This window comes from Dendrobates tinctorius, unplaced genomic scaffold (genome assembly GCF_039654945.1).
Source record: "Dendrobates tinctorius isolate UK_male_01 unplaced genomic scaffold, ASM3965494v1 ptg000133l, whole genome shotgun sequence".
Classification (NCBI taxonomy): domain Eukaryota; kingdom Metazoa; phylum Chordata; class Amphibia; order Anura; family Dendrobatidae; genus Dendrobates; species Dendrobates tinctorius.
Genome location: NW_027361801.1, coordinates 49110377 through 49128887, shown reverse-complemented (window position 1 = coordinate 49128887; position 18511 = coordinate 49110377). Strand labels below are relative to the sequence as shown.

At 42.8% G+C, this 18511-nt stretch overlaps 1 protein-coding gene across 3 annotated transcripts in view; it reads left to right on the top strand.

Moving 5' to 3' along the window:
- Positions 1-18511, top strand: part of IL1RAPL2 (interleukin 1 receptor accessory protein like 2) — a 1414847-nt gene that overhangs the window by 704724 nt on the left and 691612 nt on the right. For all 3 annotated transcript variants that reach the window (XM_073543629.1, XM_073543630.1, XM_073543631.1), the window contains one exon: positions 7084-7237. In XM_073543629.1, coding sequence (XP_073399730.1) covers positions 7084-7237 — 154 coding nt within the window. The remainder of the gene's footprint in view (positions 1-7083; positions 7238-18511) is intronic.

Genomic DNA, 18511 nt, shown 5'->3' with positions numbered 1-18511 from the left:
TGCCACAATATGCTTAGCATACATTGTGTCAGTGATTTTCTCATTCGCTCAGGAGAAAGGGATAATGAGGACAAGGTATCTGATATCGAACTGTCATGCTGATTTAAATTATAAGAACAGACTGGCTGCTTTAAAGTGTTCTGGTGATTGAAATAATTGCTGTCTTCTTTGGTTAACCATGGTTAGTTCCAAGGAAACATATGTAGTCATCTTTGCTTTGCACAAGAAGAGCTTTACAAGGAAAGTCATTGCGGCTTGGAAGATTGCCTATAAAATAAACCATTTATCAGATAATCAAGAAGCTCAAAAAGAGGTTCAATTGCTGTGAAAAAGGCATTAGGATGCTCAAGAAAGCCCAGCACGTGCCAGGATCATCTCCTAAAGAAGATTTAGCTAGGGGATCATTTCAACACCAATGCAGAGCTTGCTCAGAAATGGCAGCAGGAAGATGCCAGTGTGTCTACGCACGCAAGGAGTAAATGTTTTTTCAAGGCTTGCCTGATGCCGAGAAGAGCTGTAAAGAAGTCACTTCTCTATGAGAAAAACTTAATGGATATTCTGATATTATACAGGAAGTACAGGGATTTGACTGCAGAGGACTGGGGTAAAGTTATTTATTCTAATTCAGTCTGTTTGGGATATTTGGAAAAATTTCAAGAGAAGAAAAGGTGAGCACCACCATGAATCATGCCAATAGTAAAGCATCCTGAGACTATTTAAGTGTTGGGTGGCTTTTCATCCATGGAGTGGGCTCACTAATAATTTTGCCTAAGAACACTGCCATGAATAAAGTATGGCATCTAAACATCCTCCAAGAGCAGCTTCTCTCAACGATTTATGAGCAACTTAGTGATGAACAATGTCTTCCAGCATAATGGAGACCATGTCACAATGTAAAAGTGATAACTAAGTGGTCAGTGAAAAACAATTAACATTTTGGTCCATAACCTGGAAACTCCCCAGACCACAATCCCATTGAGTGCCTTTAGTCATTTTCCTAAAAGCGATGGAAAAAACAAAGATACAGAAAATATGTGAAACTCCAAGCACTAATTAGAGCAGAATGGGTTGTCATCAGTTAAGATTTGGCCCAGAAGTTGATATTCAGTGTGCTGAGGCGAATTGCAGAAATCTTTAAAAATATGGTTCACCACTGTGTAAATATTTGAGTCTTTGTATAAACTTGATACAAGAAAAACTTACAAAATACTTATAATTGTGCTTCAGTAATCATACAAACATCTAACCAAAAGAGATAAAAACGCTGAAGCAGCAAACTTTGTGAAAACCAAAACTTATGTCTATCTCAAAACTTTTGGCCATGACTCTGCTCCCCATATACCGGTATGTAAAATTAGGAATGAAAACATTAATGCAGTAGATAAACTCCATTATAAACCCATTCACAGCTGTGTTATTGATTGTCCACATAAGAGAAGCTGTTAGACACAGCTGTAGAGAGAATTCTGTGTCACTGTATGAATTATCAGAGACGTTCTTGCATTTAAGCATTATGTGCTACCACCAGAGAAGCCAAAGAAACAAATGAGGAAATCTGGCAGACATGTACAGTATGATGTCTCTCTAGTGAAAGCTTTCGTAAATAGGAGCTACAGTAAGCTGACTCATTACAGGCTATGTCCAGTATATTTATTTCCTACTATGTGATAGTGGGGGTGAGTGATAACATTTATAATGGATTGACTGTATTAAAATACTGAAAACACTATTTGGCAAGCGTGACTCAGCCGCTGAAGTCTGAGTAAAACAATATTAGGAGTCACCTGGGAGCTCGTCTTCCTGTCCCCGACATTCTGCGCTCCCACACAATGGATAATGAATGGATATTCAGTCCTTTAGCAAAAAGTGCATGGATCTGGCAGAGTGTCAGCTACAGGATAATGCACCATCTTAGATTTGTAGGTCTCCATCCAATTATACCTCCTGCTACTTGTACAACTTTTATTTATGCTGATGTCTTGTGGCTACTTCCTTTCTAGTATTCACTTAGCAAACATTTCTTGGTGCTGCAGTCATCACTTCATGTAAGGGGATCTGTGGCCTTGTATTGTAGATAAATCCTCATGTATGAAACAAGTTCTGAGTTGCAAAATGCCACAAACAGAAATCCCACTACTCAAAAACTAACGAGCCTGGAGTCTGGACGTCTTAAGATTATAGAGATCATTTTGATATGTTGATATTTCTGGTGTTTTTTGGTGGTTTTTTACATGGATTATGCAGTTTTTGCATTTGTGGAAGGTTTTTTATGCTTTTTAGGGTATGTTCTTGTAAGTAGAGATGAGCGAATTTGTTCAGAAAATGTTTGCCAATCTCAAATTCGGATTGAACGCTTGGTAAAATGACTGAGTTCACTAAGGGCTCTTTCAGACATCCGTGTTTCCAGTAACAACACGGGCTCCAAAACATCCCGCACATGTGCCCACTGATGACACATGAATGACATCTCTGTGTCATCTGTGTGACACATACCGGTGCCTGGGAATCAGCGGTACTGTTGGTGCTGTTCCCTGGCACCGGGTGCTGAAGAAGACGGCTCACATCACTGTCCCCTGCTCACGCTGCGATCTGCACTAGCAGGGGACAATATTGAGAGTTGTATTCTGTTGTTAACAGCGAGAGCAGGTGGCAACTGATGGGAGTATTCATCAGTTGCTGCCTGTGTTAAAAATAAATAAATATTAAAAAATCACTTGGCATTCCCCTGCCATTTTTTTCCCCTATTATTGATTGATGGTCTCCCTCATTGAACTTTACAACATCTGGTCCTGGCAAGCCAAATTTACCGGCATCATGTGACTTGCAAGGGTGTAGCGCCCTCATAGCACAAGTCACCCAGCCAGGACCCTCACCTTAATGTAATGTGTCGGGGTATAAGAGACGAGTACCTCACCCATGGCTACCGCCCGCACCATGTTACATTCTCATTGAGTCTTTTGATATTTGCTTCAAAATCCACTTAAAAAATCACTTCAAATAAGCTTTGAATTTTCTTTATATTTATCAATCGTAAATCCACATTTCAGTTGGTAAAGTGAGATTTTTTGTGTACTTTATTTTCTCAATGAGCCTTGCTAAAATAGAAAAAGAAGTAACATGTCATTTCTGTCATGTGGATTCCTTGTGGACACTGACAAGACAAGTAAAAAGATTGCAAAATTGTGTCAAAAACTCTTCAGAAACCACTTCTGACTGACATCCCTATCACAAGCACATCAATTATTGAGATGGATTTCATTTGTCTGTCTAAAAAGAAAAAAAACTCAGTATGGAAAGAAGTTTGCGGATCGCCGTTTTTTCCCCAATATTATGGAAATAGTATTGGGAAAAAAACAGCGTTCCACAAAACCGGAAGTGACGGCGCGCTGCAAAATCAAACTTCCGTTTGTTTTGCGACCCCATTGCTTACAATGGGGGTTGTGTCCATACACCGTATAAAAGCTCGAGCAAGCTCGATCTTTTATCACGGCTGCAAAAACGGCCCCCAAAGCCATACGGCACATTGCGCACCATGGAATTTGTGCGGGCTGATTTTGCGGCCCCATAGAAATCTATTGAGGCCGCAAAATCGGCCCGCAAAACAACGGTAAGTGTAAAACCAGTCTAAAACTGCTCCTGATAAATTTAGGAGGATGCCTAACCTTAGTGTTATAACAGCTCCTACTGTAATCCTGCTCCTATATTGATCCATGTAAAATAAATACACGCAAAGCAACTTGGACAGCTTTGTTAGCTGCATGGACCTTAAACTTTGTTTCCACCACTATTCCAAAAAAAGGATACTTCTCTGGAGATTTATTTATTTTTTGACTGGAGATTGAGTCTTAAGGCCCCTGTCACACACAGCAAGATCGCTGATTTTGTGACGCATCAGCGATCTCTCCAGCGATCTCGCTGTGTGTGACATGCATCAGCGACCGCCCCCCCGCCGGGTATCGCTGATCGTGCAGGAACGTCCTGGGCCATTTTTTGATCATTGGTCTCCCGCTGGCCAGTGCACATCAATGCATGTGGCAGCGGGAGACCATTGATCAGCGAGCTCCCAGCGTTGTAAGCAGATGCTGGAAGCTCGTATCCAAGGTAAATATCTGGTAACTAAGCAAGCGCATCGCTTAGTTACCTGTTGTGTACCTTGGATACCAGCGTGCTGGAGCTGGGAGCTGGTATCCAAGGTAAACAGCGGGTTTCTAAGCGCCACGCACCAGCACGCTGGTATCCAAGGTACACAGATGGTAACTAAGCAATGCGCACACTTGTTACCCGTGTCGTCGCTGGTCCTGATCGCTGGTGAGATCTGCCTGTTTGGCAGCTCACCAGCGATCATGTAGTGACACACCAGCGGTCCTGACCAGGTCATATCGTTGTCGGAATCACTGGTGCGTCGCTATGTGTGTGTTACACTGCTCCGTCATACTCACCCGGTCTCTGCTCCCACACCGCAGCCAGCCTCTGCTCCCACGCCGCAGCCAGCCTCCGCTGCCACGCCGCAGCCTCTCTCCACCCGACGACCACGGCGGTCACCTCTGACGGGCTCGCAGCTGACGCCATCCCTGCATGCAATGCGCATGCACCATAGGCCACGGCTGCGCCTCCCTGCTGCTTCTTGTGCTCCAGCTGTGCCCTGACCCAGACGCTCCTCCGGACCAATGGCAGATCAGATGGGGTTATATCAGGCCGCTTCCCCCTGAGGGAGGCACATGATCGTTGTGTTACCTTGCACACTGGGCCCTGCTTCCTCCTGCGCTCTCTACAGTCTCTCGGTGCCATCCTCAGTGTTTCCTGCAGCAGCCTGTCTTCCGTGTTCGCTAACAGTTGTTCTAAGTCTTGCCTCCGGTGTTCCTGTTCCTGTCCTCCCGTCCTACTCTAGTCCTGCCTCTGGTGTTCCAGTTCCATCCTGCTCCAGTCCTTCTGTCCTCCTTTATTCCTGTCTCCTGTGTTCCAAATCTGTCCTGTCATCTACACTTCAGTTCCTCCACGTTCCAGTCTATAGTCTTAATCCATTCCTGTCACCTGCGTGCCAGCCCTGTTCTGTCATCTACACTTCAGTCCCACTGTCCTACTCCAGTCCATCCTGAGCCGCCCCTCTCGGTACCGGCTACTGTGGTACTCGAACCCCTGGGCCTGCTCCTAACGGTCCCTGTATAGGGGTCGGTTCCACCTGGCAGCTCGCCCGGGGCCCCTCGGTGCCACGGTCCAGAGGGTCCACTCCTGGAGATTCCGGCTCCTGACCTCCCACGCTAACAGTGTGACGGGGGCTTTAATGTGCATCCTTCAATGACTGAGCCTTTTAGTGAATAACTAGACAATAGAGGCAGTGTTTTATCACCTACTGTTTCAAGTGTATTTTTTTTAATTCTTAAGTTGAAAGGTTAATCTAACAAGGACTACCCCATTACAACAGAAGCCTGTGTAATTATTTGCTAAATGTTATGCTTATGGTTTCTGTAACTCTTAACTATGAACCATTATCACGGAGTACCACTGTTCACTAAAGCATTACAAATATCCATTTTTTTATAGCCATAATCAGCTAGTGATTATGACTTACGAAAAGTTTCTATGTGCTCTTCCTCCTGGAAGTAAAGTGCTTTACTACATGCCAAAAAGCATGCTAATTGAATAGTTATTCATGTATGCAATATCATTTTTACCATTTGCTATAAAAGAACAGGTAGATATCCCAAGATAAAATAGGTCTAGTAAGAACCTCCTTTTTGGAAATGGGTCAACTTAAAAGAAGTCTTAAGTTAATGCATGACCAATCCCAAGAACTTCTTAGGAAATGCATCTAGAAATCTGTCATTTGCCTATTTTTTTCAATTAATGTCTATTAGGGTTGCCTGTTCTCTTACAACTGTTCTCTTAAAACGTTAAAGGGTTACCCAGGACTAAATTATTTTTTTACTGTGAGCCACAAAACTAACAGGTAGATAGTTGTTAACTAGTTGGCAACTGCCTTCCTGCTATCCCAGACTGGCTCAGAGTGGTCACTGACCACTCCTGCCGGCGTTTCAGCTGCTCCACATCTATAGAGCAGCTCTTCTTCCGGGCTGCTTTGTCGATGGGGTGGGACTGCCAACATCATGCTGATTGAAAGCAGGCTTCCCACAGTTGTATAACAGGGAGCTGGCTATCAATAATAACCACATTTGCAATCATGCCCTGTCAACAGAGAAGAGCAGATAAAATGCAGCTGCTTTGTCATGTGATATCAGTAGAATTGCCAGCATGAGTGGTCAGTGACTGCTCTATGCAGGCACAGATCTGCGCGGGCAGAACAAGCAGTTAGTTAGTACCTGCCTGTTAGTTCTTAGGCCAACAGTTAAAAATTAATATAGTCCTGATTACCCCTTTAAATTGGCTTCTATGGTAGACTACTCGACCGCTAAAGTCAATGGCCGTTGACATACCACTGTCCTTAAAGGTTACTTATGTATGGAAACTGCCTAAATAAAGTTATTCCTAACTTATTTTGCTTATTTTGAATATCTACATTCACACTATGTCTGGCAATCATTTTATTAGTCCAGAGACTGCATTTATATTACTGAGCTTGGCACATTGGCACAGTGGGCACACAGTCTCCTACAGTATATTGTCCAAGAGCAGACATGTAACATTCAGAATCTTCTGGAATGTATTCCAACTTCCATACTGAGAAAATAATTCAAATGAATCGGTTCCCGGTGCAGCCAGTGATTCCTAAGCACTATTATTACGGCTGGTAATTTACCGCTTATAAAGTTTAGCCAGTATTTTACTGGATTTATTATGTTTTTGCTCTCATCTTCCTTGTCAGAAAAGACAATTGAACGTGACATTTAAAAGCCCTTTTCAAACCAATTTTCTTATGTAATTAAACCTATCTCGTTGTTTTCTTTCTAAAAACCCTCGCGTCTATCAGTATGAAAAACTAATTCTAAAATAAAACATTGTATGGGAGCCTCACTTTATTCTGCTGCTAAGACAATAGCATATAAATAAAAAAAAAAAACTAATTCATAAAGCAGCTCATGCATTTAACTAGACTAAGTGTCCTCTCTAATTGTGCTTTCTTTGCAGGAATGCAAGCCAAAGAAGTGGAGAAGCCTGATTATACAGAAGGGAAATAGCCTTTTGATGCAAGATGTTCAAAAAGACGACATGGGAAATTATACTTGTGAAATTAAATTTGAAGGCAGACCAATCAGGCGGACAATCCAGCTAAAGGTAACAGGTAAGAACTGCTTCCGATCTTTCACTGTTCATAATGATGTGTTGTTTTTTTTTGGTGATTCTCATCCTTTTAATAAATAAGGGCTGACCTTACTTACATTGAATGGTTCCTTGTGTGGTTGCTTTTGTGCACATACCGTACTGCCATACAAAATACGTATATGTGATCACTTTTAACCGATACCTAAGTAGGTCAAGCTTTTATAAGATTATTTGGAGAACAGTGCTCTACGGTGGCACCATATTCCTAAATAATGGACTTCACTACCATCCTATAATGCTCCAATAATACTAAACTACAGTTAAAAATAGAAAAATGCCAGCTCACTGATTGTAGAAAATCAAGGTCCAGTGTGGGTGGAACCATGATCTGACTAATCGTGAAAATAGAAATAGTGAGAGATATTTCAGTTACTGGTTAAAAATCACAATATTTTATTGAAAATATTTAAAAGTTTCTCCTAGAAAATATTTCACGGACCAGAAAACTACGTTTCGAATGCTATCCAGCGTCCTTTGGCAAAGCTTTGACAAAAATGCTGGATAGTGTTCGAAACTCTGTTTTTTGTTCCAAGCTATATATCCTTGTAGAATCTTTAAAATATTTTCAATAAAGTTTAGTCATTCGTAATCAGGAGCTGGAATACGTCTCAGGATTTCTTTAGCATACAGTTACCAAGTAAAACCTCTATACATAAACTAATCTGATAACACTGCTATGCAATGTCTATACCTATTTACCGGTAATCTTAAAATTCATGTTGGTTGCAAGCCTGTACTTGCCAAGTTATCTGCAGTAGCTGATGTGACCTTTGGGACCACATCGATTGCACACCCCAAAGTCCAATCTCTGGCTAAAGTCCACTTGCAAAGATGGCAAATACATACTTGCCAAAAGTTACACCGGAAATTTCAGACTTGTCGAGTCCCACTTTCTGGACCAATCGGGAACACATGTACTCTTGCGCTTTTATGGAGTCCCACTTTTTCATGGGGTAGTTCGCAAGCTTTTCTCACCTAAATCGGGACTTTTGGAAAGTAAGCTTATTCATTTTGTCATTTGTTTTACACTTGCTGTTTGGAGTTTGAGTTAGTAGGTTAAGCCTCTGCTATATTTACATTAAGAAGATTGCTGATTTACATAGCTACCAGTGTACCCTACTTTTTCAGTGTCTGTACAAAGATTTCTCTGGTGGTTTGTACTTACGAAGACATAATTTATCTTACATGGGATTGTCCAATGCTTAGCGAAGCTTAGTGATGTCAGAGCTTTGTCTCTGGCGGTCTCATGACATTGTAAAGACATGTGACCACTGCAGTCATCACTGTTTCATCAAAGCAGGTGCTTACTCTGTTGGAGTGCAAAAAGGCTGCAGCCAATGATCACTTTGCATAATATTGTCATGGGGTGCTGGAGATAAAGCAACAATATTGCTAAAATGATGCCGACTGGAGAGATTAATTTGTGTTGTTTTTATTTCTTTTAATGTATCTTAGGCACTTTAAAATGGTTGCCCACTACTACACAACTTTTCCTTAACTTTTAAATAGTCACAGTTGTTTCAACAAACTTTGCATATATCAATAGTAAGGAAGAATATAATAAGCTTAGTAATATATCTTATCAGAGAAATGTGTTACTTTTTCACTTGTGATCCCTTGTAATTACAAGTTCTTTTCCTTGTAATGGAAGCAGTGAGCCAATTGAGTGGTAATTCTGTCCTTGACCTTTGAACGTGTGCATAAATCCAGTTGAAAAAGCTTCTCCTCTTGCACCAAATGATGTCATTTGTGTTAGGTGTCGGGATTCTCCCGCTGCACGGGATAGAGCCCAAGCCTTGTCTGGTGCAACAGTCTCCCATTCAGGCTCGGCTGCTGGGATGACTGCTCAGCAAAGACTCTGGACCCAGTGCGTTGCCCAAGCTCATGCTGCATGTGTAGTTGCTACTGGCTCTCCAGCTAAACTTATGGTGACTACTGGTATACACATGCAGCATTGTGCTCTGGGGACTAAGTCCGGATTTCACCTTACTGAGCATGTCCATGATGTAGCACATTCTCATTAGTGCTTGGACATCAGCTCCTCTGGTGAGGTGGCAGCTTCTGATTGGTCCACAGGCATGGTCCTCTGTCTGTCTGGACTTGTGCTAAATGTATAAAAGGCTCTCAATGGTGCACACCTGTGGGTTAGTATCATGCTTATTTGCTGTGTGTGTAAGTGGGACAGCTACCACCCTGTGTGCACGTGTGCTGCTAATAGCACTGCGAGTGTGTTTCTAGACAGGCAGTGTAGGATGGGAAATCCCGCTTGAACCTGCACCTGGCGTCCTCAGGCATGGGCTCCAAAGCCACCGTGTGTCAGTGCAGGTTCAATCACCAGCATAGTGGGGGGTGAGTTATAGGGCTTGTCTCTGCTGAGGCATTTCAGTGGCCCTTGAGGAAGCAGCTCTTATTCTCATGTCTGCAAGTCTAGCCTCTCTCTGCTGAGACATTTCTGTGCCCCTTGAGGAATCTGCTTTTATTCTCATGTCTGCAAGTCTTGCTTCTCTCTGCTGAGACATTTCAGTGGCCTTTGAGGAAGCAGCTCATGCCTCCCTTTCTTCCATTTCTGTACTCATTTTTGTAAGTCTTGCCTTCCTTTCTTCTTTCAGCAAGTCTTGCTCATTGAGGTGTAATACAGATTTTCTCTTAGAGAAAGCAGATTTCAACCTTGTGGGATTGTAATACCATTTAGTTAGAAATTTTAAAGGACTAATTTAGAGTGACATTAGCTGTAGCTGTTTAAATAATTTTAAAGCGAATCTGTCATCAAACTTTTGCTAAGTAAACTACAGCATTGTTAGGTTGGCGCTGTTACACTGATTAAAATGATACCTGGGTTGGAGAAATCCGTCTTATATTTCTTTTTTTAATCTGTGTTTGAAGTTTTAAGTTAACAAGATGCTGGTACTCCGGGTGTAAGGACTTGGCCTGCATATCCGTTTCTCTGAAATCTTTGCCTTATGTCTGTCACTCAGTTTCTGCTTTGCCCTTAGTTTAGTTCATTTTTGCCCTCATCCAAGATGGAGTCACGAGCCTCAACGGGGGCCATCTTATTTCCTGTGTTGATCTCTCTTGTTCCTGTCTGCTCTGTATATAAGGAGGCTCTGTATGATTACTTATTGCTTGAGTATACTTGTTCTTGGACTTGTTATCAAGCTGGAAGGACTGCTACCTAGCTCGTCTCTTCGTTACCTTGGGATACCCAGCCTGCCTGTGAATCTTGGTCTCATTGTAAAGACTTGTTTCTTCAGGATCAGCTCTGCACCCACCTCCACTTCAAGGACTGTTTCCTGCTAGCAGGCCTGGCCTGCTCTCCAGGTCTCTGGATCTGGCAACTTGGACTTCATACATCTCCACGGTCTGTACGTTTGCTCACTGCGTTATTATCTTCATCTGCTTTTACCCTGCTGTCTCTTATCTGTAAACCTGCTTGATTCTGATAAATACTACAGAACTGAAAACCTATGAGCTCAGGCCTCTTTTCTGATCCACGTCACTGACCTCCATTACACAGAGTATATAAAGTTATAACAGAATACTCAAGCCATCAAATATGGAGATCTCTGGGTCAGATTCTATGGAGGTACGAATGAAGAAACTTTGCTCATTTGTTTCTGGTCTTCATGGGGAGCTGCAGGCTATTAAAACCAAGCTGGGGACCTTAGAATCGCAAACCAATCATAACGCGAATGTGGCTGATACGTCTATTCAGGCCTTAGCGTCTCGACTTTCAAATGTAGAGACTGCAGCTGTGGTTGCTGCCCCGGCTCCAATTCCAGCTCCGGGTCCGGGTTTTCCTAAACTCCCACCATTCAGGTTTGGTGGTGAAAGAGAGAAATTTCGGGGATTTTTGAATCAATGTCAGCTGTATTTCTCTGCACATGCGGCCCAGTTTTTAACTGATCGAGATAAAGTATTGACTATGATTATGTTGCTAACAAAGCATTAGCCTGGGCTAATCCATTAATTGAGACTAATGATGTATGCCTGAATTCTTTGAATGACTTTACTGCCGCAATGTCTCAAATGTTTGATGACCCCAACCGAAGTTTAACAGCAGAAACCGCATTACTGACACTTCGTCAAGGGAAGCGCCCGGTGGTGGAATATGCAATGGAGTTCCGGAGGTGGGTGCTGGATACAACATGGTGCGATTCTTCAAAGTATGCAGTGTTCAGGAGAGGTTTGTCTGCTTCAATTAAGGACGAACTGGCTCGAGGAGAATCACCTACTAATCTAGCTGACTTTATACATCATTGTATTCGGATTGACATTCGTCTCACTGAACGTCGACAGGAAAAATGGGCTGAGGCTAATCGCAATAACCTCCTTGTCTTTCCCTTCCCCAACTAGGGAGGCGTCGAGCAAGACTTTATCCCAGACAGAGTCTGAACCTATGCAGGTCGACGCAGTACGGAGAAAAGTCATTGGTACACGTAAGGAACATCGTTTCAAGGAGAACTTGTGTTTCTATTGCGGAAAGTCGGGTCATTATATATCGGAGTGCCCTGGGAAAAATCGCAAGTCCGCAGCTGCAGTGACCGAACTTGACTTTTCAGATATTTCTTCGGTAGGTTCTCATTCACACAGTCAGGAAATAACGGCTGCAAATTTTGATTTCCCTGATGATTCATCGGAGGCCTCATCACCTGTGGATATCACCTTGCTTTCTGCAAGTTCTACCACAGCCAGGAGAGATTCGCTCTGTTGCATTTCTATCAAGATCTGGGTACATTCCCGCTGGATCACGTGCTCCGCCATGATAGACTCTGGAGCTTGCAGCAATCTCATAGACACTTCCTTTGCTGAGAAACATGGCATTCTTTCACGAAAGAGGGACTCTCCGGTGTTTATGGAGACCGTGGATAGGTCTCCATTGATACATTGATATCTGGGCCTGTGAAACTCGAAACAGTCCCACTAAAGATCCATATGGGGGCAGATCATTCAGAAAAAATGTCTTTTTTACTGATTTCCTCTCCTAATTTTCCTATTATTTTAGGTCTGCCTTGGTTACGGCTGCGTAATCCTACGATCAATTGGACAACAAAGGAGTTAAAATTTTCAAATGAATCAGCAGCTTCCAGAGAGCTGGCTCCAGTGAAAACAGCAGCCGCGGTCGACTCGACACTACTGGTAGAGTATCGAGATTTTAGTGATGTGTGTGACAAGAAAAATGCGGATAAATTACCGCCACATCGGCCATATGACTGCCCCGTGGAATTATTGCCTGGTGCCGCAATTCCATTCGGGAGTATTTATCCACTGTCTGGTCCGGAATTAAAAGCTCTTAAAGAGTATATTGACGAAAATTTAGCTAAAGGGTTTATACGACCATCTTCCTCCCCAGCGGGTGCCCCAATCTTCTTTGTCAAAAAGGAAGATGGTTCACTTCGTCCATGCATTGACTACCGGGAGCTCAACAAAATCACAATCAGGAACTCTTACCCACTTCCACTAATTCCTGAGTTACTTGAGAGAGTTCGACACGCCAAAATCTTCACTAAATTAGATCTTCGTGGAGCATGCAATTTAGTACGGATTCGTCCTGGCGACGAGTGGAAAACGGCATTTCGATCACGTTATGGACATTTTGAGTACCTAGTTATGTCTTTTGGCCTCCGTAATGCACCAGCTACGTTCCAGCACTTGGCAAATGATGTTTTCAGAGACATACTTGATATTTTTGTTGTGATTTACTTGGATGACATTTTAATTTTTTCCAGCAATATCGAGGATCATCAGCGACACGTGAAAATGGTTTTGGATTGTCTACGGCAAAATCATTTATACATTAAACTGGAGAAATGTGAGTTTCACAAAACAGAAATTCAATTTTTGGGATATGTTATTTCTCCCCAGGGTCTCAGCATGGATGTAAGCAAGGCGCAAGCCATTCAGGAGTGGCCAACTCCCAAATCAGTGAAGGAGGTACAGCGATTCATCGGATTCGCTAATTTCTACAGACAATTCATTAAAAATTTTTCAGCAATCGTTGCACCCATCACTCATTTAACCCGAAAGAAGACACCATTTGTCTGGTCACCTCAAGCTCAAACATCATTTTCCACATTAATGTCTAAATTTACGACAGCTCCCGTTCTCGTACATCCTGACCCAGAAAAGGCCTTCATAGTGGAAGTGGATGCCTTGGACTGTGCGGTAGGGGCCATACTCTCGCAAAGGACAGGTGAGAAAGATCTCTTGCATCCGTGTGCCTTTCTCTCTCAAAAGTTATCACCTGCCGAAAGGAATTACGACGTTGGCAACAAAGAACTGTTAGCCATTATAACCGCATTTAAAGAATGGAGACATCTGTTACAAGGAGCATCCCAACAGATTGTTATACTCATGGATCACCGGAATCTCGAATTTATGAGGTCGGCAAGATGTCTAAAACCCAGACAGGCCCGGTGGAATCTTTTCCTTAACCAGTTTGATTTTGTCATCTCCTATAGGCCGGGCTCTCGCAATGGAAAGGCTGATGCACTGTCCAGGATTCATTCAGATGAAGCAACTCCGGCTTCGCCTCCAAGGACCATTCTATCTGAGAAGAACTTTGTAAGTGTCCTACATAATCAAGATCTTTTAACAGAGATTAAGGAGGCTTATGCTGCAGATTCGCTTTTGGGGCTACCCCCCACCCAGGTAAATCTAACTTTCAAGAATGGACTTTGGTTTCAAAGACAGCGTTTGTATGTTCCAGAAACAGTAAAACTGAGTGTCTTAAAACTAATGCATGACTCAAAGTTTGCCGGCCATAGGGGAGTTCAGAAGACTCAGGAATTTCTGTTTTGTTTTTTTTGGTGGCCAACCTTTCGGAAAGATGTGCTTCAGTATGTGTCGTCATGTGAGGTATGTGCCAGGTCAAAAGTTCCTCGCTCCTCACTGACAGGACTCTTGCAACCTCTGCCTGTTCCATCTCATCCTTGGGGGTCTATTTCAATGGACTTTATTGTTGAGTTGCCTCTGTCACAAGGGAAAAACACAATTCTAGTAGTAGTTGACCGGCTGACTAAAGCTGCTCATTTCATTCCCTGTGCTGGTGTACCAACGGCTAAACAAACAGCAGATCTTGTTGTACAAAATGTTTTTCGTTTGCACGGAGCTCCGGATGAAGTAATATCGGATCGTGGGGTTCAATTTACCTCACGGTTTTGGCAAAGCTTCTGTGCTGCTCTGGACATCAAAGTAAAATTGTCATCTGCTTTTCATCCACAGTCTAACGGTCAAACTGAACGGACCAATCAGACCTTGGAACAATATCTGCGTTGCTATGTGTGCCACCTACAGGACGATTGGGTGAGTTTGCTTCCATTGGCTGAATTCACATATAATAATTCTCAGAATGCTTCCACCAAATTGTCTCCATTCTTTGCCAACAAGGGATACCACCCCAGTATTCTTCCTCGACTTCCAATAGACATGTCTGTGCCTGCGGTACCTGACCGCATTTCATCCTTGCAACGCAATTTGGAAGTTCTTAAAGACACTTTAGGTTCAGCACAGGAAAGATACAAGAAGGCAGCAGACAAATTCCGTAAGCCAGCTCCAATGTACAAGGTAGGAGACATGGTTTGGCTCTCAACTAAGAACTTGAAGCTCAGGATCCCAACGTCTAAACTGGGGCAAAAATATGTCGGCCCATATAAGATCAGCAGTATAGTGAATTCTGTAGCCTGTCGACTCAAGTTGCCTAACTCATTGAAAATTCATCCTGTCTTTCATGTCTCTTTGTTAAAGCCGGCAGTGCCTAACCCTTTTCCCAGACGCACCTCTGCTCCTCCTGACCCAGTACTCGTTGACGGGCAAGAGGAATTCATCGTGGAAAGGATCTTGGATTCACAGGTTCATAGGAGACGTCTCCAATACTTGGTAAAATGGCAAGGCTATTCGGCTGAAGAGAATTCCTGGGAACCAGTGGAGAACGTCCATGCTCCTCACTTAATCAGACTGTTCCACAGCAGATATCCCAATAAGCCGGACTTAAGATCGTCCAGAGGACATCTTTGAAGGGGAGAGTAATGTAAGGACTTGGCCTGCATATCTGTTTCTCTGAAATCCTTGCCTTATGTCTGTCGCTCAGTTTCTGCTTTGCCCTTAGTTTAGTTCATTTTTGCCCTCATCCAAGATGGAGTCACGAGCCTCAACGGTGACCATCTTATTTCCTGTGTTGATCTCTCTTGTTCCTGTCTGCTCTGTATATAAGGAGGCTCTGTATGATTATTCATTGCTTGAATATACTTGTTCTTGGACTTGTTATCAAGCTGGAAGGACTGCTACCTAGCTCGTCTCTTCGTTACCTTGGGATACCCCGCCTGCCTGTGAATCTTGGTCTCATTGTAAAGACTTGTTTCTTCAGGATCAGCGCTGCACCCACCTCCACTTCAAGGACTGTTTCCTGCTAGCAGGCCTGGCCTGCTCTCCAGGTCTCTGGATCTGGCAACTTGGACTTCATACATCTCCACGGTCTGTATGTTTGCTCACTGCGTTATTATCTTCATCTGCTTTTACCCTGCTGTGTCTTATCTGTAAACCTGCTTGATTCTGATAAATACTACAGAACTGAAAACCTATGAGCTCAGGCCTCTTTTCTGATCCACTTCACTGACCTCCATTACACAGAGTATATAAAATTATAACACCGGGACATGCCGGTATGCAGATCTTTTTTGGTGCTCTGGCCTCCTCATGATCATTCTGAGCTTAAATGATAGGTCAATGAACTTAAAGTGATGTACTTCCTTTTTTAAATACTGCACATGCGCATTTATTATTGTGGTCTTCTAAAAATAAAAATTTTCCTTCAACAAAATGGTGCTGGCGCATGAGCAATAGCATCTATTGGCAAGCAATGCTCTCAATCTGCACATGTGCAGCCCACTGTGTTCCGAGGACCAGTGTGGAGATGTGCACAAGAAAAAGAAATTGTCGCTGTTTAACATAACAATTCTCCAGCACTGGTACACAGAGCACAACCGGCGCCATTTTGTTGAAGCAAGTTTTTTTTAACACAATATTAACCCCTTAATGACTGCCAATATTATTTTTAACAGCGGCAGTTAAGGGGCCTTATTCCTCCTGCACCTCATGATCCTTTTTATACAGCCTCCTACTGCACCACACGCTCCTCCTTTATACACAGTATTTCTCTGCAGAACAGCTTTTCTCTTTTATAGATGCCTCCTCCAGCAGCACCTCACACTCCTATTCCATATACAATTGGAAACACTTGATCCCGAGAGAAATTGCACTAATACACTGTATCGTATACACAGCCTACTTCTGCAGCCTCACACTTTTCTCCTTTAGACCTCGTTCATACGTTATTTGGTCAGTATTTTTACTGTATTTTAGTATTTGTAAGCTTAAACTTGGAGTAAAACAATCAGAGGAAATGTATATTAGAAACACTTCACCACTTCTGTATTTTTCTCCCACTCGTGGTTTTGGCTTATAAATACTGAGGTAAAATACTGACCAAATACTGAACATGTGAATGTTGCCTTATACACAGCCTCCACCTGCTCCTTACTCTTCTCTATACATAGCCTCATACTGCAGCAGCACCTCACTTCTCTCATTTTCCCCCTCACATCTCTCATTTTCCCCCTAACATCTCTCATTTCCCCTTCACATCTCACATTTTCCCCCTCACACCTGTCATTTTGTCATCACACCTCTCATTTTCCCCTCACTCCACTATTTTCACCTCACACCTCTGATTTTCACGTCACACCTCTCATTTTCCCCTCAATCCACTATTTTCCCCTCACGCCTCATGTTCCCCCTCACTCCTCTCATTTTCACCTTACTGCTCTATTCTCCTCATACGTGCACAGCAACTTCCTGTTGTGAGCACAGCGGTGTAATCCATGAGGCTCCTCCCTTTCCCTTGACGTCATGCCTCACAGGAGCAACTCCATTCTAGACATGGTGGAGCTAGATGTGGACTGTGCCTGTTGTGCACTGATACTCTGAAGGTGGTGGCCCTGATTGTAGCTCGCAGCAGCTGGGACATCGCAGCTGGTGAGTTTTGCAGGGTGACTTTGGAGGCGAATGTGTGTCCGCCCATGTGCGCTAACAACGTGGATTGTGTGGAAAGGGATTTGCGTGTGGAGTGAGTGTGGCTATGCGGAATTGGTGAGGTTATGTGGAGTGGGCGTGGATTGATACATACACACACACATACACTCAGGTTTATATACTGTATATAGATATACGCAGTAATTTTTTTACATTTTAAAAATTACAAAAAGGAAAATAAGCAGATGCAGAATTTTGAGCACCCTGCATGGTTAATACCTAGTAGAACCCCCTTTTGCATGTATCGCAGCTTGTAAACGCTTTTTGCAGACAGACAAGAATCTTTCATTTCTTGTTTGAAGGATTTTCATCCATTCTTCCTTAGAAAGGTTTTCCAGTTCTGTGAAATTCCTGAGTTTTTTTGCATGCACTGCTATTTTGAGGTCTAGTCCACAGATTTTCAATGATGTTTAGATCAGGGGAATGTGAGGGCCATTGTAAAACCTTCAGCTTGCGCATTTTGATGTAATCTTGTGGATTTTGATGTGTGTTTAGGATCATTATCCATTTGTAGAATCATAAATGTTAGAGTTGGAAGGGACCTCAAGTGACATCATGTCCAACCCCCTGCTCAATGCAGGATTCACTAAACCATCCCAGACAGATGCCTGTCCAGTCTCTGAAGACTTCCATTGAAGCAGAACTCACAAAGTCTTGCGGCAGCCTATTCCACTCATTGATCACTCTCACTGTCGAAATGTTTTTTTTATATCTACTCTGTATCTTCTCCCTTTCAGTTTCATTCAATTGCTTCTCGTGTTTCCATGTGCTAATGAGAATAAGGATGATTCCTCTACACTGTGACATCTCTTCAGATATTTGTAGACAGCTATAAAGTCTCTCCCCTAATGTTTTTTGCAAGCTAAACATTTCCATATCCTTTAACTGTTCTTCGTAGGACATACTTTGCAGTCAGCTCACCATCCTGGTGGCTCTTCTTTGAACTTGCTCCACTTTTTTAATGTCTTTTTTAATATGTGGTCCTCTGAACTGAACACAGTTTTCCAGATGTGGCCTGATCAAGGATGAGTAGAGGGGGATAATTGCTTCACATGTTCCAGACTTGATGCTTATCTTATTACATCCATTTCAACTTCAGCTTTTTTACAGATGGTGTTATGCTTGCATCAAGAATTTGTTGAAATCT